Source organism: Haliotis asinina, chromosome 2 (genome assembly GCF_037392515.1).
Source record: "Haliotis asinina isolate JCU_RB_2024 chromosome 2, JCU_Hal_asi_v2, whole genome shotgun sequence".
Classification (NCBI taxonomy): domain Eukaryota; kingdom Metazoa; phylum Mollusca; class Gastropoda; order Lepetellida; family Haliotidae; genus Haliotis; species Haliotis asinina.
The window spans coordinates 41,859,124-41,881,913 of record NC_090281.1 but is presented as its reverse complement, the minus strand read 5'-3'; the positions used below and the strand labels follow the sequence as shown (position 1 = coordinate 41,881,913).

The following is a 22,790-nucleotide window of genomic DNA, read 5'->3' as shown; positions in this document are numbered from 1 at the left end:
GAATGTATGGAATATTTCTGTAAAATAAACAATCATTACTGACAGCATAATACTTTATATTACAAGGAGGGAATTGTTGCAAATCAACCATGATTACACGATGCCCTTTAGAAAGTGGTCAAATGCAACATATGTCATATTTGGGATTTCACTTTCTTAGTAAAGTACAAATTCTAGTGCCAATTTACACTCATCAGAGGGGTACACAAAGTACGCAGTCTAGACTACCAGTTGTCCGACTTTCATTTTTTGTGGAAGTCGCGGTGGCTGAGCGGGCTAGGCGGCTGACTTTGTGTGCTGGCGATTAGGTGCCTGACTCTGAGGGTGCGGGTTCGAATCCCGGATGGGACTCAACCGAAAAAAGTACTAGAATTTGTACTTTACTAAGAAAGTGAAATCCCAAATATGACATATGTTGCAAATCAACCATTTTTAAAAAAATCAGTTTACACAAAAATTGATAAAATGCATTAAATGGTGCTCGTAAATTTCTATACTAATTGATGATGTTGAAGGTTCGTATATATTTCCTACTGTACAATGTACCATCAATTCATGAGGTAATTATATATAATTACGTGTTATCAAATTTATCCTGATAAGACGTTCTTTAACGTGTTGAATGCACTCACCTGCCACGCCTCATGTCGGTTTGCCGAAGTCACACCAGGTCCGAATCTTCCCTCTATTACAGTCTTCCTCTCCTTCACTAATTCTGCTAACAGCAGACATTCTTCTTTATGCCAGTTGGGTTTTCTTTTCTTGCTATCATCGGTCTCGGCCATGCTGACAGATTTTCTGCGTTCCGATGACAGAAGGGAATCCCCGCTTGACGTCACTTCTTATTTTCTTGCATTAAAGAGTTCCACCGGAAGTTTTCCGTTGCTGGTATTTTCCCATTAGCAACGATGCGCACGCACCGCGGCCAAGAACTTAAGTTTATGATCGACTTAACCTACGACTCAGCTAAGTTTTTGACTAAGTCACTTTATGAATACGAACTTAAGTTTCTGACTTAGCTAAGTCAATTTTTGAAAACTTAAGGCAAAACTTAAGAGAAATCTTAGACTTTTTTAGAATACCGCCGCTGTTGTAGTGAAGCCTGCCATTGACCATTGTGTTGAAACAATACCTGGCTGTATTGTTGTCTTGATTGGTAAGCTCACTGGCTAGCTCTACTGATGACTGAATGTCACTGAATGCATTTAAGCACACACATATTATGCTCAAAATCAACATTCATAGTCAATACTTCTTCTTAAAAATCTCCACAAACATTCCAACTAACCTTATGTCACTGTGAGTCAAATTTGACCTTTCCAGATAGTCAAATACCTGTGTAAAATCTCAGTATTGAGAGAGCTGTGTTACATGCATTATATGTAATGTTGCACAAAATTTTGAGAATGTAATTTGTGTATTATCAGGTCTTGGTCGATTCTTGGACCTTCTGAATTTCATGAACATCAACAAATTCATGTTTTTGCCTAGAGTCGTATGCCCAGAAGGCGGTGGCTCACGGGCAATCTGGTGGAATAATTAAACTTTGAATGTTTCTGCTGGAGTATATCATCCGGGTATCCTTGGTGCTGCAAGACCCACTTGTCATTAGCATTGTCCTTGTGATACTCCGTGGTGTGTGGGAAGCTCTGATGATGAAAATATACACTGATCCTATTGATGACCTCCGACCGTCCAAATCAATTGATTTATGGCCACGTTTTTTAGTGATTGAAACTGTTGACAAGACACCATTAAAGCTGAACCCTTTCGCAATATCTATGGGTCTTCAGGGTAATGCTGGAGAAATTAAGAATATAAGAAAGGTACGGTCAGGTGCACTGCTGGTTGAATGTGCTAAAAGACAGCAATCAGCCAACCTTATGAGCACCGAATCGTTTGTCGGCGTTCCAGTTACTGTCTCTGCTCACAAGACCTTAAATACGAGCAAAGGCATCATCAGAGACCGCGATCGACTATTTGCTGAAATGTACGAAATGAAAGATTAAGGTTGCTGGTTACTGCAACATCAAGGTTGACGTGTACATTCCCAACCCGCTCAGATGTTTTAAATGCCAGAGTGAGTGAGTGAGTGAGTGAGTGAGTATAGTTTTACGCCGCACTCAGCAATATTCCAGCTATATGGCGGTGGTCTGTAAATAATCGAGTCTGGTCCAGACAATTCAGTGACCAACAACATGAGCATCGATCTGTGCAATTGGGAACCGATGACATGTGTCAACTAAGTCAGCGAGCCTAACCACCCGATCCCGTTAGTCGCCTCTTACGACAAGCATGGGTTGCTGAAGGTCTATTCTACCCCGGGACCTTCACGGGTGTTTAAATGTCAGAAGTACGATCATGGTGTAAATACTTTTACATTGTCCGTTGTGTGTGCTCACTGCTCTTTTCGAAAGAGTGTCCGATTTAGAGATAACAAATGGAAATTAACAAGATCAAATTTACCAACTGAATCGAGCCATAAAATATCTACCTCATCTACAAGCTGTCAAACAAATTTGACTTGAGTCAAATGTGATTCTCCCAGATTTCATACCCTACTACATCACCTCAAACTACGGAATCACTTCCTAGTAAAACACAAAAGCAGTCTGAGTCATCTTCTGATCCTAAGCCATCCTCTCAGTCACGTTCACAATCTCATCTGACAGTCAGCCAGCTATTACAAGCAAAACTAAATTGAAGCGTGAGGCCTCAAAATAAAATTATGGATCGCTGGAGGACATGGACGTGTCTGAAAACCTCCATCCTAGGGCACATAGCTTGTCGCCCTCCAAAAGAGTGCGGGATAGATACCTAATAAATCCCCCCCAAAAGATAGTTTATTCCAATAATATTGCACAGTGGAACTGCAAAGGACTGAGGACTAATTTACATGAATTGCAGCTATTAGCCCAAGATTTTACACCTTTATCGATCTGTCTGCAGGACCGATACTTTTGACCTTCGTCATTACAAAGCATATCATTGCTTTTCATTTCCAGGTGATAAGGCCACGCAAGGAATTTTCAACATTATCCATAGCCCTTTTTCACTTAATACTAATATGCAGGCCGTTGCAGTACGACTAACTTTGCTCGTTGCATTTACATTATGCTCTCTCTATATCCCTCCGTCTTTGACGTTTCACAAAACTGATCTTCAAGCTGTGTATGACCAACTCCCGAAACCCTGTATTATAATGGGAGATCTGAATGGACACAACCCAATCTGGGTAAGTGTAATTACAAACGCTAAAGGTAAATTCCTGAAGGTCTTTTGTTCTGATAATGATTTATGTATTTATAACGATGGTTCCAACACATATGTACACCCTGGTACAGGAACCTATTCTGCTCTCGACCTGTCACTCACAAATTCAGAACTACTAAATGAATTTGAATGGTCAGTCAACGATGACCTCTGTGGAAGTGACCATTTTCCTACTATACTAAAATCTGCAACTCCATCAGATGTTCCTCCATCATCAAGGCGGAATTTTGAAAAGGCTATCTGGGCTTTATATGAAACACTGTGTGATGCAAAAAACTTAAACCTGAACGTTTTATTGACGTTCCTGATGCTATTAAATGCTTTTCTGATGAATTGAATTTCATAGCTGATGAGTGTTTACCAAATTCCTCTGCAGCTCCACATATTCGAAAACCATGGTTCAACGATGAATGCAAACAAGCTAGGAAGGCAAGGAAAAAAGCAGAACATTATTTCCGTCGCCATCCTATGGTGCATAATTTCAATAAATTTAAGATTTTAAATGCTAAAGCACGGCGTACTTTTAAACAGAACAAACGCCAATCTTGGCAAAATTATGCATCCAAAATACATTCTCGGACACCCATGTCAAAGTTATGGAACATGGTCCAGTAAATTAAAGTTAAAGGTACTAAATCTAGTGTCCATCATCTTAAACATGGAGATCAATTACTTACTGATAAATCAGATATTGCGAATAAACTGGGTGAAACTTTCGCTACACACTCTTCCTCTTCTAATTATGTACCAAAATTCCAGTAGTACCAAGAACAACAAAAAAAAACCCCTATAAACTTCAGTTCTGATAATGGGGCAGACTATAATAAATTACTTACTATTCATAAGCTCTATACCGCTCCTGACCAAGCCCACGATACTGCTACAGGAGCCGATAACATGCCATATCAGAAGCACTCACCAGAATCCTGTCTTCAAACTCTGTTGACTATTTTTGACGATATTCGGACATCGGGTAACTTTTCTCCCAAATGGCGTGACGCTATCGTAGTACCAATACCAAAACCTGGACGTGATCATACGATCCGTCAGTTTATCGATCTATTTCACTAACTAGCTGTGTTTGCAAAACCATGGATCGCATGATAAATAATCGACTTGTTTGGTACTTGGAAACAAATAACCTTAGAACAGATTTACAATGTGGTTTCCGTAAAAATGGAAGTACTGTCGATCACTTACTGCGTTTGGAATCATTTGTTAAAAACGTTTACTAGATAAATAACAAGCTGTCTCCATCTTTTTTTATCTGGAGAAGGCATGTGATACAACCTGGAAGTATGGCATTTTAAGAGACTTACATGACTTTGGCTTGCGAGGTCGTTTGCCTGAATTTGTAGCCAACTTTTGAAATGACAGACAATTCCAGGTCCGTGTGGGTTCTGCCCTGTCTGAACATTACAATCAGGATAAGGGTGTTCCACAAAGCAGTATTTTGTCTGTCACCGTTTTTAGCATAAAGATCAACAGTTTATCAAAAGTTTTAAACAATTTAATAGATGGATAGTTATTTGTGGATGACTTTAATATTTCTTGTCGTGGTAAGGATATGAATACTATTGAAAGGCAACTACAGTTGTGTTTAAACAAAATAGAGAAATGGTGTTTTGAAAACGGCTTCAAATTTTCTAAATCAAAAACCAATTGTATACATTTCTGTGGCAAATACAAACCTCATAAAGATCCAGTTGACCTTTTTGCCGCATATTAAATCCCTTACAGCCAAATGCCTGAAGGCACTCGACTTAATAAAAGGTTGTTTCTAATTAAAAATGGGGATGGGATCAAAGTACCCTTCTTCACTTATATAGATCACTGGTGCGATCTAAACTTGATTATGGCTCCATCGTATGTGGTGGAGCTTGTCAAAGCAACCTAAAACTACTTGATTCTGTGCACCACCAAGGCCTAAGACTCTGTCTTGGTTCTGTTAGAACCTCTCCTGTCGACAGTCTTTACGTCGAAGCTGATGAGCCTTCTCTCAACCAACGCCGTATAAAACTATCTTTACAAAACATTACAAAATTAGCATCTAATGTGTCTAATCCTGCCTTTAATTGCGTTTTTAATCCTCTTTATGAGGATTTGTATAACAAAATGTCTTCCCTTGTTCCGCCACTTGGGCTCAGAATTAAGCCATTTCTTGCTGCGTCTAGCATTGAGCTGGAAAATATAGCTCCTTCCCGACTTCTTTCTTCTCCTCCTTGGCAGTTGGTTAGGACCTAAGTGGACCTGACATTAACTGCATTTGAAAAATCAGAAACGAATGAAATACAATATAAATAAGAATATAATCAATTAAAACATAAATGTAGCAATTATAAATCCTTATTTACAGATGGATCCAAGGACGGTGGCACATTGGCTTGTGCCACTGTCATTGGATCCAGAAGAATATCTTCTAGATTACCACATAACAACTCTATTTTCACCGCTAAAGCTAACGCCATATCAACGGCTCTTAAATATATTCAAAGACACCCTGAACAGAAACAGTATATAATCTTTAAGACTCTCTTTCTTGCATTCAGGCTATTAAAATATTTTTGCAAACATCCACTTTTAATTGAAATTATTGAATTGTATAATAATCTTGCTACTGGCCAACACGACATCGTCTTCTGTTGGTTACCTAATCACGTAGGGATTTCTGGTATCACAATGGCCGATCTTGCTGTCAAGGCAGCACTCAACAAATCTGTGACACCACTTCTTATTCCATACTCTGATTATAAAGCTAACATTAGAACTTACATCCGTAATCTGATGCAGAAGAAGTGGGACACCCAAGTGGGTATAAATAAATTACATGAAATAAAGCTGTATATTGGTTACACCTACTTGGGCTGTCAGTCCAGATTTGAAGTGATTATTTTACGACGATGTCGTATTGGTCATACACGATATTCTCATGCATACCTATTGAAAGATGAGGATCCTCCGTTTTGCATCCCTTGTGATGAAAGCGTCACGGTCAAGCATATCCTACTTGACTGCTTTGAATTCTACATTATAAGGGATAAATATTTTACAGTTGAAAGAATTAAGGACCTTTTAACCAACGTTAGTTCTCATTTAATCATTGGTTTTTTAAAAGAAATTGATTTTTTGGTTGCATTTTGAGAAACATGTCCTGTAAATAGATGTATTTTAATGTTTGGTAGTTTGGATTAGTAACTTGAATTGTTGGTGGCCGTACCCTCAAAGGGGGTTGAAGTATTGTAAAATTATTGTTCTCCTGAGAGGGTACGTAAGTCCAAAACCTTTCAGGTCTATGTAACCTTACCAGGCACATATAACAATAAGACAAATATAACCTGTTTTGGTGTTTTCGCATAAAAAAGTCTTGATATCCGCCCTGTCATATTCAGGCTTTTTTCACAGAACAAAAGAAATAAGTAAATGAAACATGCAGTTGTTATACATTTAGTTGTAGTTTTTCTACATCTTCGATAGCATTTTAAGTCACAATATGGCTGAAATAAAGCAGATGTGACTGTGAAATTTATCTCACTCTACATATGAAGTTCACATCTGGAGCTCTGGGGTCCAGCTGAACCCCATCATCATAAGTTGAAACAAAATCAAGTTTCCAACCTCAGAACCATTTCGAAACTAACTGAATGTCGTGAATTTGGAGTAAATTCCAGCCAAATTATCCATATTGCCAACGCCTCCTTCGTGAGCATTGCAGTGACTTATGATTTCTGGTTTGTGAAGCTCACTCATGGATTGGTCATGGTGCAATCTTTGGCACACAGATATAAACAATGTTAGCTTATCAGCAAATCCCAAGATGGAGGAATGTTTAGGTTTTCTATGACTTGACAGCATCTCAGGAGGGATATTGGGCTTATTTTTTCCCGGATGGTTCCAACATAGGTCAAGAGATGTGCCAAAACATCTTCCACCAAAGGCACGCTGGTGAAGAGATTGTCAACGCTGATAGTCAATCCTGTCCCATCCCATGATTGATCCATCTCCTTCACTACACACTGAGAATGATCTGTGATCCATTCCCGATACACGAGAGTGGCTTCCCTCTCTGTCTCTTGCACGACAATATCAAGGTTCTCATCTGTCAGGTACAGCTCAAAGGCATTCTTGATATGGATCCTGCCTTCTGCAGTAACACTAGCAGGGTGTCCAGACAACCTCTCCTGTAGATTCTAGAGCCAGATTCTATTTCTTGCCCTTTGTACTGCTAATCCTTTGTGGTTGTTGTTGAAGAATAACATAGTTGTCTGCATATTCATGTGGCTGGTCTGGATTTACAACATTCCCCGCCCCCTCCTCCTCGTCGTCATCAACCCCCTCCTCCTCCTAGTCGTCGTTGCCATCAACATCCTCCTCCTCCCCCTCATCATCATCATCATCATCATCATCTTCATCGTCATCATCATCATCATCATCATCATCGTCAGATTTGTCCAAATCTGAAGGGTCAGTGTCATTTTAAACGATCATACGTTGAGTTGTGTATCCTGCTTGGTATCGTGTCATCCAGGTTTCATAATATTTCAAATAGTATCAAGTAATAAAATTATTCTGAAATCAAACTTGTTCTTGTCTATGAATGTGCTAAAAATTGTAGTTAAGCATGTGACAGTACCTAAAAACCTGCCCCCGTTTGGCAATATCTGCAAATATCTTTTTAAATCAACATTTTTGTGAGAGAGTTCAACACAACGATAGTCTGTATATGTAAAGGCAGTACGATAATTGGCAACTGCCTAATATATCAACCAAATATGATCAGTCATTAGATCATTTGAGAGAACACTTACCACTTGTACTGTTTAGGGTTAAACAAAGACAACCCATTGGTTTTTCAAGTTATTCTATAGTCAGGGCATTGAGTCCCTTAATATGTGACTTCACACAGCTGCAGTGGTCGTTGCTATACTTAGACTTAGGTTCGTCATGACGTTATCAGTGGCAGGGAACAGCTATTATAGTAAAAAAAATATTAAATCTGCTCCCACTAACTCCAGACGTATGTGTAAATGCGACTCCCTGAAGAACTTCATGAACTTTTTGAAGACTCGTGTGTGTGTGTGTATATATATATATGTACACAAGTGAGTACATTGAGAACATTGCCATTTTGGGCTGATATGTTGTAATGACGTTGGCCACAGATGTATGTCCTGCGCCTAACAGACTATAAGCTTTTCTCATCATCCAATGAAATAGATCCACTTACGAGCGACTACACTGAGTGAAACGGTTTCAAAACTGAAACTTCCTTTCAACCTCGACTATGTTTTTCACAGTTGGATGTTTTTATTTTCTTATTTTTCAGAGGATAAATGTAAACAAAGTCCCTGAAATCAATAGACATGAATTAAATGAAATGATAAACTATTTTCTGTCGTTTTTACTTGGAACACATCTATCACACCTAAATTCCACTCGGAGTACGTTTTGTTCTGAAATCGGCTTGGTGATCGCCAAGACCAGTGCACAATATCTTTCATCACACACTATCAAGACAGTTATGAAAATTTCTTATCATTTTCTTATCTGCGTGGTGAATTACATGTTTGTCAACGCTCTCTCTATATATAACAACGACCAAGCCCGAGTCACATAACGCAGATCGTAGCAAGCTATGTTGCTTGTGTTAACACTTCTCCCAGCCATAGTGCTGGGTGAACAACTGAAGAACGCCGACTTCGACAGCACAACATACTCAGCCTCCGCAGGATGGTGGTGCAACAACTGTGTGGCTTCCGGCAGCACCGACAGGCACTCCGGCTCACATAGTGTCAAGGTCACAAACAGGTACACATGGATACAGAACACATTTATTTCAGTATATATTTAATTAAGACTGCTTTCCGACGGATGAGATTTTAATGTTTTACTGGTGTATGTTTATCTAAACACAATTGCCTTCAAAATACTGCGATGTATAATGTTGGAGTAAGACATCTTCTATGAACAGGTTGTAACTGCCAGTTTATGAACAGTTTATGAACATCCATATATTGAAACACAGGAGAAGATACGCACTGCTCTAGACAAGTGTTATGAGATACACTGAGATAAACTGCAGAAAAATTACAAAAAAGCATTGCAGGCAGAATATACACTTGGGTCAACTGCCTTTTCAGACGGCATGACTGGGCCGGTATCACACAGACCTTCCCAGCTCTTGGGGGGCACCTCTATCTGTTTCGGGCCTATGTGAAGATCCTGAACTTGGCTCAGGGCAAGATGTACCACACCGTGGACGTGATGCTTGAAATCAAAGATAACAGGGGTAAGTACAACAAGCAGATAATACCTGAAATTAAAAGATGTTGAAACGTCACAAAATCAGATTCTGACACACTTGAAGACAAGCACTTACATTCACAGCATAAGCCAAACATTATTTATATCTTTTGTGCCAATAGTATTTGCAGATACAAATGTTTGAGGTATCACGCGCCTGTTGGATAGACCAAAAAGTCTTCTGTAACATACGATCACTTCTTTGATGATGCTCTGTTGTCGGGGTAGGAAACTCCCAGTACGTGCAGGTTGGCTACACACCCCACATCAGACCTGGAGACTGGCACGTTGTAGGTGGGGACTACCGCATGCCAGGTGGTAAGTATATTGTGTCCCAGGATCCCTGTTTGTACTGCGATTTACATCAAGCCATAATCCTACTGATTTAACGATGGCCACAATTCTTTAATTCATTAAAGAATCGTGTCCATCGTTAAATCAGTAACACAAGTATAATTCCAATTTTGTGTTACTGATTTAAAGATGTATTGTAAGAGAAAAAAGATATCACAGGAGGTGTGATATAACAATAAAATAACGACATATTGTTTCGACAATTTGCAGGTTTCAAAGAGGTGAGAGTGTATTTCCAAATCCACGAGCCAGAAGTGAATTATCTCTTGGACTCTGCCACAATACAGGAAGTGCCTCACATTTCCAACCTGAAATCTGAAACAAACGGCAGAATTGACCAGCTCCGCAAAGCCAACATCAATATCAGGTATGATGATATCTTCAGTAACACCTAGGCATTTCTCACCCGGCAATCAGGTACAAACAAAGTAGTAATTATAGGATATTTTTTTTATAAAGCGCACATATCCACAGAGCGAAGTCTATTTGTTGGTTAAGTCCGCATTCATATGAAGGGAGTCTGTAGTACATCGAGTTTAGACGAGACATTCTGGTGATTGACATCATGAGCATCGATCTACTCACTGTGGACATGAAGACATTTATCATCCAAATCCTGTCAGCCTGACCACCCAGTCCAGTTAGTCTCCTCTTGCCACAGGCAGGGATTACTAAAGATCACTTTCAGGTTGGAAATTCACGGGATAGCAGGAAGCCATATAACGAAGAATACATTGTTTGTTGTAGTGTGTAAACATCCTCTGTTGTCAGGGTAACGGACAACCATGTACATCCGTCTGGTCTTACTTTAGAGGTGAGTGGCACTGAGTGACGCATGCAATTTTAATCACGTGACCAAACTAGTGATACACCAATTCCAGTGTTTCACGCTGCAGGCGCATGACGTGAGATAGGGGTTATCGTCCAAATCTGATACATCAAGGTGTGCCAGTGTAGCGTCCTAGTTGTGAATCTACATAACAGATCTATGTCTAATTTTACTTCATCAAATGTAACAATCTCCGCGTTGATTCCACTGTTTTGTTTCCGTTGGATACAAGACCAGTGCGTGCAGTGTCAAGTATAGACTTGTGTCTTTCTTCATGAAAATTTCCACTGCTCTTCTACGTCTGTGGAACGCTGCCAAATAAAGCTAACGCAAAACAAGCACACTCATGCAGATTGCTAGTAACAGACAATTGTGGTGCTGATATCTTATATGTCTGTATGTTTTCAGATATATAATACATATTAATGTGTCACTTAATAAATCAAAGGGGTTTTTTTTATCAGTTGTCTACTTTGCTAACAAGCTGGGAGAACTCAGGTGCACGATAATGTCTGGGTGTCTTTTTCCGTTTTTCGTATCTAATTTATTGAATCGCAAGCAGAGCTTAGGAAACATATTTCGATCACTTTCCTCTTTATTCTGATGCTTGTCTTAAGTCATATGAAAACTGAGTCACAAACATAACATAACGTGACATTATGTGTGCTATGAGTGTTATTTGAATTTTACAGTTTTCTATTTAGTTTTAAAGAAGTGTAACATTACATGTATAACACTACATGTATAACACTACAAGTATAACACTACATGTATAACACTACATGGAAACGTCTCTATTGCAGTGAGAGCGAATTGTCGGTTTTGGCTATGATACCATTACAACGCAAGTGACAAATCATTTCAACCTCTAAATGCCTCTACAAGAGATTACAACGTTTTAAACTTCACTATTGATCTCCAGTTGGTGCCATTTTGCAGCAGTGTATAACGTCGCAGAAAAATGCGTAATGTGATAGATCAACCCTTTTGTTTCCAGGTCCATCAAACCAGCAGCGAGTTCGGTTGGGGCTCTGCCGTGGATGCCAACGACATCACAGACACCCAACACAAGAAATATCAGGACTACTTCTATGACAATTTCGAGTGGGCTGTTCTGGAGAATGCTCTGAAGTGGTACTCCATGGAACCCCAAGAGGTAGCAACATATTGTAGACATCATGTTATGTGAGTGTGATAAATCTTGGCAGTCAGGTCGTTATTCTCTGTCTGATTTTTTTACTGTTTCCGACGGGATGATATGAAATCTGATAATTTTGCAGGGTCAAAACAATGTTGCTCTGCCGAACAAAGCTGTCGATACATTGCGATCAAAAGGGTATGTATGTTGATTGTCACTCACATAATGACAAAATGTAGATCCTGAAAACAGAAATATAATATAGAAAACACAGTTCCATTTAATCTTCTGGAAACTAGTCAGTTTGCTTGTTGTTTGCTGTTGTAAGATCATGAGCACTGATCTTCGCAAATGACCATCAAATCCCTTGAAACGACTGTTATGACATGCATGGCCGATTGGGTTGCATAGGACCAGTTATAACCCGGATCTTAACTCGTCTGTTGAAACCAGTTTATACTATGAAATATATGTGAATAAAACTCACGAATGGCGTCAAGCTTGAAGAACGCAACTGAAGGGACGCAACTCTTCACAGCAAATGGCTGAGCCATACCCCAAACAGTGAATGGATTTCGGATAAATTTAGGAGTGTCTCTAAAATGTACCAACAGCTAGTAAACATCCCAAACTGTCAATCTCCACACATCGTATTGGAATTTTTCAGGATCAAAGTGAGAGGACACAACATATTCTGGGCTGTACCAAGATGGGCACCTAAATGGCAGTCCCAGATATCTGCATCGGCCCTGAAGAAAGAGATGCAGTACAGGATTGGTGAGAGCGTTGGCTACTTCAAAGGAAGGTGAGTTCGACTCAGGCGATATGCAGTACTAGTCACAGATTAGATTTGAATCCACCACGTATATTTGTATATACCGAAAATGAGACAAGATGCATGTATACTTTAACCAAAGTAGAGTATGTTTTAAAGTTTATTAGCTCAAATTCATCATTGTTCCTTCGTTGCTTTCATGGATCACGTTCACGTCATAGCGTGGTGGGCAATTTGCTGTAGAAAAGCATGTTTAGTCAGTCACAGCTCAACAATATCTCGAACTTATTACTGGGGATAGAAAATAATGAGGCACTGAAATGGAAACACCTTGAAATAGGTTAGAGAATAGCACTTTAGCCCATTGATAACATAGGCAAGCCCAGACTCTGCCGATGTGTGAAATGTTAAATTCAACAAAACGATAAACTTAGCTGCATAGGCATACCCTCGTCTTCAGCAATGACAAGGAATTGCCTAATACCGTATGAGCGCTCGTGTAGGGCATAGATACACTGGAACTGGTCCATTGACCTCCATCAAGGCCTTTCGGCACAATTCTGCTCCTAGCTCCGATAACAAAAAAAAAAAGAAAAAAAAAAGAAAAACACACACACACATTTAACGCAACGCTAAATGAAGTCCAGGTATATTTCGCCTGGTTTTTTTGTTGTTGCTGTTGTTGTTGTTGTTTTTCTTTTCTGTATGTTTGTTTAGCTTTGTTTTGGGTTGTTTGGGGGGGAGTCGAGGAGGGAAATTCTTTGGGTGAAAGGACATGATGATGGTGAGAGGCTCCGGTTCTTCCATTGTGTATACTACTGTGTGATTTCCCACTGTGTACAACATGAAGAGAAAGGAAGGGAGGGGACATTTTAACGAAAACTACACCCATAGCTATAACGGACGAGCTCATAAGAAATCTTACATCAAGACACGCTGTCTCTGAGACCTAGCGGCGTCCACCAATTGCACTGATTGCTTACGTTTTTGGTGCCCGTTTGTCCCTTTGCATTTAGAGAGAGTGCGATTTGACTGCAGGCAAAGACATTAGTAATATGTTTTCATTTAATAGCGACATGAGTGACACTGGTGCGGTTAGTCTTACGTATTCACTTGCGACATGAGTACGAGTAGTACGATCATTTTAGCAACCAGATTGGATCCTTGTGACTAAAATATGAAGACCCTTTAGAAGACAACATTGAGAACTATACGAGTCCATGATGGCAATAAACTGTATTAAAAGGACCGAGACCGTCTGCGACCTCGCCAGTCGTCGTCTAAAAAGGACTGAAAACATTCGAGTGAGTGAGTGAGTTAATATTTAACGTCAGCCATATCGTGACGAGAACATTCAACAATGAAAAAGAGCATATATACATTATAAAAACCTGTCAACGAAGGACAGTAAAACAACTAGAATATCACAATTTCAATTAAAACTAGCTTGGAAAGTTAAAACGAATAGCACTATTTAGACAATACAATATGAAAACAGTCTATAGATCGCCAACAACAGAAGGTAGATCACCACACTAGGAACCATGGGGACTTACAGTACCTTACGTGGACCCTAGTTGGATTTACACCATCCCTTCAGCTGCTGGCGATTGTACGAAAAGTTAACCGAAATTAAAAGCACATGAATACTACGATTAAAATCCTGGTAGACTTAAATTTGCTGTGAATGTTACGTACCCTCTAAGGAGGACAATAATTTTACAATACTTCAACACCATTTGAGGGTACAACCACCAACAATTCAAGTTACTAATCCAAACTACCAATCATTAAAAACATCTGTTTACACAACATGATATTCAAAATTCCACCAAAAAATCATTTCCTTTAAAAAAAAAAATAATAATTAAATGTGAATTAACGCTGGTAAAAAGATCCTTAATTCTTTTAACTGTAAAATACTTATCCCTTGTGATGGAGAATTCAACACAGTCAAGCAGAATATGCTTGACCGTGACTCTCTCATCACAGGGAATACTAAACAGGTGCATATGAGTTACAGCCCAAGACTGACTGACAGCCCAAGTAGGTGTAACCAATATACGGTTTTATTTCATGTAATTTATTTATACCTACTTGGGTGTCCCACTTCTTCTGCATCAGATCACGGATGTAAGTTCTAATGTTAGCTTTATAATCAGAGTATGGAATAAGAAGGACTATCACAGATTTGTTGAGTGCTGCCTTGGCAGCAAGATCAGCCATTGCGTTACCGGAAATACCTACATGGCTGGGTAACCAACAAAAGACGATGTCGTATTGGTGGCCAGTGGCAAGATTATTATACAATTCAATAATTTCAATTAAAAGTGGATGTTTACAAGAGATATTTTTAATAGCCTGAAGGCAAGAAAGAGAATCGGAAAAGATTGTTTACGTTAAGGGTGTCTTTGAATATATTTAAGAGCTGTTAATATGGCGTTAGCTTCTGCTGTAAAAATAGAACTGCTGTCTGGTAATCTAGAAGATATTCTTCTGGATTCTATGATAGTGGCACATGCCACAGCGCCACCGTCCTTGGACCCATCTGTAAATAAGGATTTATAATTGCTATATTTATGTTTCAATTGATTATATTCTTATTGATATTGTATTTCATTCGTTTCTGATTTTTCAAATGTAGTTAATGTCAGGTCCACTTAGGTCCTAACCAATTGCCAAGGAGGAGAAGAAAGAAGACGAGGAGGAGCTATGTTTTCCAGGTCAATGCTGGCAGCAGAAATAAGTGGTTTTATTCTTAAACCAAGAGGCGGAACAAGAGAAGATTTCTTACTGTATAAATCCTCATACAGAGGATTGAAAACACAGTTATATGCAGGGTTTGACTCATTTGAATATAGTTTTGTTACATACTGTAAAGCTAATTTTATACGTCGCTGCTCATCAGCCTCGACATACAGGCTGTCAGCAGGTGAAGTTTTAAAGGAGCCAAGACAAAGTCTTAGACCTTGATGATGGACTGAATCTAATAGTTTTAAGTTGCTTTTGCAGGCTCCACGATGGAGCCATAATCAAGTTTAGAACGCACGAGAGATCGATATAGATGGTGAAGGATAGCTTGATCCCCTCCTCATTTAGAATTTGAAACCACTTTCAACAAGTCAAGTGCTTTCAGGTATTTAGTTTTAAGTGACTTAATATGCGGTAACAACGTTAAGTGTGAGTCAAACATAAGACCCAAGAACTTAGCTTATTTCACAACTTTAATTGGTGTGCCATCTAGAGATAGTTCAGGGTCCTTATGTGGTTTGTATTTACGACAAAAATGTATGCAGTTAGTTTTCGATTTAGAAAATTTAAAGCCGTTTTCAAGACACCATTTATTAATCTTGTTTAAACACAACTGTAGTTGCTGTTCAATGGTATGCATATTTTTACCACGACAAGAAATATTAAAATCATCCACAGATATCGATCCATCAATTGAACCGTTTAAAACTTTTGATAAACTGTTTATCTTTATACTTAAAAGGGTGACTGACAAAATACTGCGTTGTGGAACACCCTGATCCTGATTGTAATGATCAGACAGGGTAGAACCCACGCTGACTTGAAATTGTCTGTTACGTAAAAAAGTGGCTATGAATTCAGGCAAACGACTTCGCAAACCGAAATCATGTAAATCTCTCAGAATGCCATGTTGCCAGGTTGTGTCATATGCCTTCTCAAGATCAAAATATTCAAAATATTTAGAAGAGTTTCTAGGCAGGATTCTGGTAAATGCTTCAGGAGTTGATAATGTATGTTATAAGCTCCTGTAGCAGTATCATGAGCCTGATCAAGAGCAGTGTGGAGCTCATGAATAGAAAAGGTTTCGCTATAATCTTCCCCATTATCTGTGTTGAAATTAATAGTTTTCTTTCCTTGCTGTTTTTGATACTGCTGGAATTTAGGTAAATAATTAGAAGAGGAAGAGTGTTTAGCGAGGGTTTCACCCAGTTTATTTGCTATATCTGATTTATCCGTCAGTAATTGATCTCCATGTTTAAGATGATGGACACTAGATTTAGTGCCTTTACCTTCAATTTTCTGGACCATGTTCCATACCTTGGACATGGGTGTCCGAGAATGTATTTTAGATACATAACTTTGCCAAGATTGGTGTTTGTTTGGTTTAAAAGTACGCCGTGCTTTAGCATTTAAAATTTTAAATTTATTTAAATTATGCACCATAGGATGGCGACGGAAATAATGTTCTGCTTTTTTCCTTGCCTTCCTAGCTTGTTTGCATTCATCGTTGAACCATGGTTTTCGTATGTGTGGAACTGCAGAGGCCTTTGGTATACACTCATCAGCTACGGAGTTCAATTCATCAGAAAAGCATTTAATAGCATCAGGAACGTCAATAAAACGTTCAGGTTTAAGTTTTTCAGTACACAGTGTTTCATATAAAGCCCAGTTAGCCTTTTAAAAACTCCGCCTTGAAGATGGAGGAACATCAGATGGAGTTACAGATTTTAATATAGTAGGAAAATGGTCACTTCCACAGAGGTCATCGTGGACTGACCATTCGAATTCATTTAGTAGTTCTGAATATGTGAATGACAAGTCGAGAGCAGAATAGGTTCCTGTACCAGGGTGTAAATATGTGTTGGAACCATCGTTATAAATACATAAACCATTGTCAGAACAAAAGTCTTCCAACAATTTACCTTTAGTGTTTGTATTTACACTACCCCAGAGTGGGTTGTTCCCATTTAAATCTCCCATTATAATACAGGGCTTCGGGAGCTGATCATATAGAGCTTGAAGATCGGTTTTGGCAAACGTCGAAGATGGTGAAATATAAAGAGGGCATAGCGTAAACGCTAATGTAAAGTAATTCTCACTGCAACAGCCTGCATATTAGTAATAAGTGGAACAGGGCTTTGAATAACATTTTGTCTGACTAGAATGGATGACCCGCCATTGGCCCTATCACCCGGAGGTGAAAAAAATGATAAGCATTAAAATGACGAAGGTCAAATGTATCTGTTTGTTTTGAATATGTCTCTTGGAGACATAACGCTGAAGGTGTAAAATCTTGGACTAATAGCTGTAATTCATGTAAATTAGTCCTTAATCCTCTGCAGTTCCACTGTACAATATCATTGGAATAAACTATCTTTTGGGGAGAAATATTGGGGATCTACCCCGCAATCAAAAAGTGCTTTTTGACTTCATGAATCGCATTTTGCAAACATGACGACTGTTCACTTTTATCAAGAATGACTGTTGAATGTTGAGTTAGCTAGGTCAGGCAAAAGACGTAGGAAACTGACGGCTAACCCGGCCGTTATCAGAAATATGATATGCATCACACATGAATATGAGTTGCATAAACAAGGATATGAAGGAGGTCATGGCGACAAAATTATGTATCATACGAGGAAATATCCCAAACACCACGCCCTATTTTGCATAGTGAATAAATAATTGCTTGCAATATATTGATATAGTTATTACAAATATGTCATATCAAGGTTTAAAAAGTGTTCCATACGGAAAGTTGACCATGGTGAGATAAAAAAGGTTAAAAGGTGTTAAGAAATATTTTGTGAAAAAAAAACAACAAAAAAAGTAAAACGCAATCAGTTGAAAGAGGCCCTATTCCATGATCAGACTTACAAAAACAAAATGAATGCTTTGAAAACTGACAAACACAGTATATACGGTTTAAGGTTAAAACAAAGCATCATTGCCACCCATGGATGCAAAAAGATGGATTGTGATAACTGAAATTGAATATTGGAAAGGGAAAGGAGGGCTACAAACACTAATCTGTGTGTGAGATATCCAAAGATCTTCTTGTTACAAACTGGTCAAAGAAACAAACCATATGGAAAATAAAGAGGCTGAGCCATTACCCACAAATCTTTCACCAAGGCGACTAATGCGCTGTCGTGTATTAATAAACGCAGCGCTTTGAAGTGACTTAAAGAAGTTTAAGTCCACCTGGGATGTGAATTTATGGGATCTGTGTTACAGCTGCTACCAAAACACAAGATCAATGTCAGGTCGAAGCCAAGCTATTATGGGGAGATTTAGCTGAACATTCTTTGAACGCTTGTTCGAGTATTAGTATGGGCAGGAGATGGTAATGCCAAATAAACGATCGACGGAGTGGTGACATGTTAATCCAGGGTTGGGTCATCGTTAAAGAACGAAGTGATGCCATTAGAATGAAATTTGTGGCATTCGAATCATCTGCTCCATGCACGGGTAAAGAGCACAAACTGGCGGGTTGGGTCAGCGTGTTGTGGTTCTAAGGTCCGCACCACGCCAGTGACCCAGTTTGGTCCATCAATAATACAATACTGATCGAGTATGAAGGAAGCCAAACGATATTTACATTACCTGAAGGACTGGACAGGCAGGTGGGGTTTGTGTGAGAAGAATCACTCATCGTACCTTGCAAAACGGTTTTACCCCGTGGGTAGTATACACAATAGGGGAAGTGGGCCTTTATCAAACCCTTTACCCCAGTTCCTCTCCTCGAACCCACAAGAAACAAGTGAACTTTAGCTGGACATCATTTGGTGTCCTGCTAAATTTTAGTAATTTTGGTAGGGGCTAGGAGTAGAATTGGTACGAATGGGCTTGATGAGGGTCAGAGGCTCCAGTTCCTCCACTTTGTATTGTCCTTTACACATATTCTCACAGGCTCACATGCAAACGCAAACACACACGAACAATCACATTTCATCAACATTATCTTCCAGGTTGCCTCACTGGGACGTAAATAATGAAAACACTCATGGTGACTTCTATGCCCAACGTTTACGCGACCCTGACATCACCATGTGGATGTTCAGGCAGGCCCATAATGCAGACCCAAACACTCTACTATTCCTCAACGACTATGACATCGTGAGTGGACATGGAGCTACCACGGTAGGTTCTGCAAGTTGTCTTCCTGTTACAAAGCACAGGGATTTGCGGGGAAATGAGTGAATGATGATCTGGGAGCAAGTAATGGCTTTAGTTAAATGTAATGGCCTCGAGCTCATTCAATAAACTAGCTTATGCCGTGACCAAAGTCCGGGACTGTGTGGAATTCAGTAAACACACATTTTTTCGTAATCCCATCTTATTGCTTGGTGTGTTGTATATGTCTGAATTGCCGACAGTAGGCCCATTGTACAGTATTTAAGGGTTAGAGTGAGTGAGTGGTGAGCTTTCTTTTTTACAAGGCAGGGTGAAAGAACAATGCAAGGTTACGTTACACGTCTCTGCGTTGCACTGACATAAGAATACAAAAAAACTTGCGTGGATGGACAATTAATAAATTTTGGTTGAATGTAATGCTGTCTTAACTCTGCCTTAAAATCACATATCAAAACAACATGATATTCATCTTCAGTAGCATTACGACTGCAGTATTTTCAATATCCATCATATGTACAAACTTTACACCTTTCACCTTTTGACAGGGATATGAAGACCAAGCTCAGTATCTACGCAGTAAGGGTGTTCCTGTACACAGAATGGGCATTCAATCTCACCTCGGTGGAGGAGGAATTGACATCGACGCGATCAAGGTACTTGTGGTAACGATGTAACGCCCAGTACAGTCATTTCACGCTAGCTCATGCCTCCCTTTAATATAACTTCCAAATACGTTTACAGCATCGGTTGGACGAGGTGGCTCGGGCAGGTCTGAAGATGTGGATTACAGAGCTCGATATCGATGATGGCAATGAAAACACAAAGGCTGACAAGTATGAACAGGTCATGCGACTGTATTTCAGTCATCCTGCAATAGAGGGAATCATGTTCTGGGGATACTGGGATGGTAGACACTGGCGACCCAACGCTGCTCTTGCTAACGGTTCAAATGTAACTGTGAGTACTTCAACCAGATCTTCCTAATCACAAGCATCTATTCTACGTCGCCGCATTGTACATATTACGGCTAAAACGTCGGGACGCTTCATTGGCTATATGGAATGGAGTCTGGGATAAAAATCTCCCAGTTTTCGCTTGGGACGTGCGTGCACTTTCGCTTCTAGCTGTATGTATGTGTGCAGGTTCTCTATTGCTTGTTTGTGCTGACCATTTTACTAATCAGGAACGTTTTGCTAGCAAAGTCGAATTGCTTTGGAGAGTGTTTATGGTAGATTCATTTTATTCGTCACAATCACGCCGCTGGTAAAGGTCCGAGGTTTCCTATATGGTATGATGCGTGGTTGGACGTTTTCTCCACTTAACGATACATCACGTAACTACTTATTGTATTTTTGTGAACCGTGCTGCAACCCTGGAGTTGGATTTAATATAACTAATGTCCAGAAGTATGAATGGATAGTACAAAATAATGAACAAGAAACCCACCATTCCACTCCCTAATTATGCTATTTCCTACTTACATCTAACTTATGGAACGAGGAAAGCTGTCACTACTTTCTAACGCTTTCTCACTCAGTAAGAATGATTCATGTGATGAATTGTACTTACACATATGTTTGTCTATATGGGTGGGCATCTTAGAACCCGTTGTCAGTCCTTGGTGAAAGACTTCTTCGTTGCATGTCCGATGGAGTTCATCGGTCAAGCACACACACTGGCAGACACGCACAGGTTTAGTTGGTGGCCGTTCCCTTGGATATTATGTGATGTTTTGGGTATCATGAAATAGTGGATATCACTCGGGGCCTTCGAGACTGTGTTTACGTGCCTACTTTGTTCCGGTACACAAGTGCCTCAATAGCGCGTTCTAGTCACATTCCATTCCACACAGCCGAACGCTGCAGGACGGAGGGTGAGACAGCTGATCAAGGGGGAGTGGAGGACCAACGAGTCCCACCCAGTCAGGGAGGGGCAGAACCTCCGGGTGAGAGGATTCAAGGGCGGTTACACGGTACAGGTCAAACACAACGGAAACGTCATCAAAACTGAACACTTCACTCTGGGTGGTAACGGTGTCGATCTGACCATCAATCTGTCGGGATCAGGTGGGTAGTAAATATATCAAATTAAATCAGGTAAAACTTCGATAACTGAAATGTCAGATGAATGAATTACTTTGTTAGTCGATCTTCAATGTGGTCGCGTGGCCGTCGAGGGCCAAACAATGTAGGACTGTTTTGTTAGCTCAAGCTTATCCATTACTGCCGTTTCAATAGGAATATATGTGATTAGATGTCACGTGACCAAAACCTAACCTGTAAAATATACATTTTTTTAATCAAGCACATATCAGAAGTATTTTAGGCTCAAAATATTTCAATAAGCTCGGGTGTTCTCCAATCTAACATAAAATACCTATATGCAAAGGTTTATTCCACCGCATAGCTGTGTATGATGTGTTCATAAACAGTCAACATTAAGCTAGTACAGAGTGACTGAATGATTGTAGGTAAATCAACCTATATAGAAACATAGATGTCATTTGCATGGGTTTTTTTATATGTTTTGGAGCCTAAATTCCGTGTAAGGTGTTTTCCAATTCCCAATTCCATAATATTTGATATCTCTTCTCCTTCCAGGCAATAACCCGCATGTAAACAACATCATTATTGGATAAGTTTCGAGGTAATAAACTACATATCACAATACTCGCCGTTTTCTTTCTTCTTTCATAAACAGTGTTGCTAGTATGCTAGTATTTCATAAACCATTATTCGAAGCATCTGTCATCGTTGCCGATGGAAAAGTAGCAGTTTCAGTTTACTATAGTATCACATGAGTGTGTGTGTACTGAAGAGTAATTGTGGAGTGTTCATGTTGTAGGTGCGTGACATCGTGTTTGACTGATACAACATGAACCTATGTTGAAGGAGAAATCATCCGTTACACACTTTGACCTTGTGGCGTATACTGGAAAGATTAAACATACCAACACCACTGCCAACGCTTACGGCATATTTGAAAGATACAAACCTCTGTTGACCACCGCGGCACTCTGATGTGAAATCCTATATAATTAACCCTTGATGTTTAAAATTTACGAAATTTACAAATAACCACAAAGGAACTGCAGTGGTGGAACAAATGGAGTGAGTGATTGATTGAGTGAGTGAGTGAGTTTGATGTCACTTTTAGCTATATTCCAGCAATATCATACAAGGGTGCACCAGAAATGGGTTTCACAATGGACTGTACCCATGTGTGGAACTGAA

General features: G+C 39.5%; 2 protein-coding genes across 2 annotated transcripts in view; one reads left to right on the top strand and one right to left on the bottom strand.

The window, feature by feature from the left end:
- Positions 1-22,790, bottom strand: part of LOC137273720 (cubilin-like) — a 493,514-nt gene that overhangs the window by 355,203 nt on the left and 115,521 nt on the right. The gene's annotated exons all lie outside the window — the stretch shown is intronic.
- LOC137273716 (uncharacterized) lies at positions 8,805-22,226 on the top strand. Its single transcript, XM_067806520.1, has 13 exons — positions 8,805-9,078; positions 9,411-9,559; positions 9,802-9,891; positions 10,138-10,294; positions 10,699-10,741; positions 11,754-11,912; positions 12,037-12,092; positions 12,562-12,699; positions 19,392-19,563; positions 20,103-20,210; positions 20,299-20,514; positions 21,410-21,623; positions 22,158-22,226. The coding sequence occupies exons 1-13, from the start codon at positions 8,906-8,908 to the stop codon at positions 22,193-22,195; spliced, it is 1,713 nt and encodes a 570-aa protein (XP_067662621.1). The 5' UTR covers positions 8,805-8,905; the 3' UTR covers positions 22,196-22,226.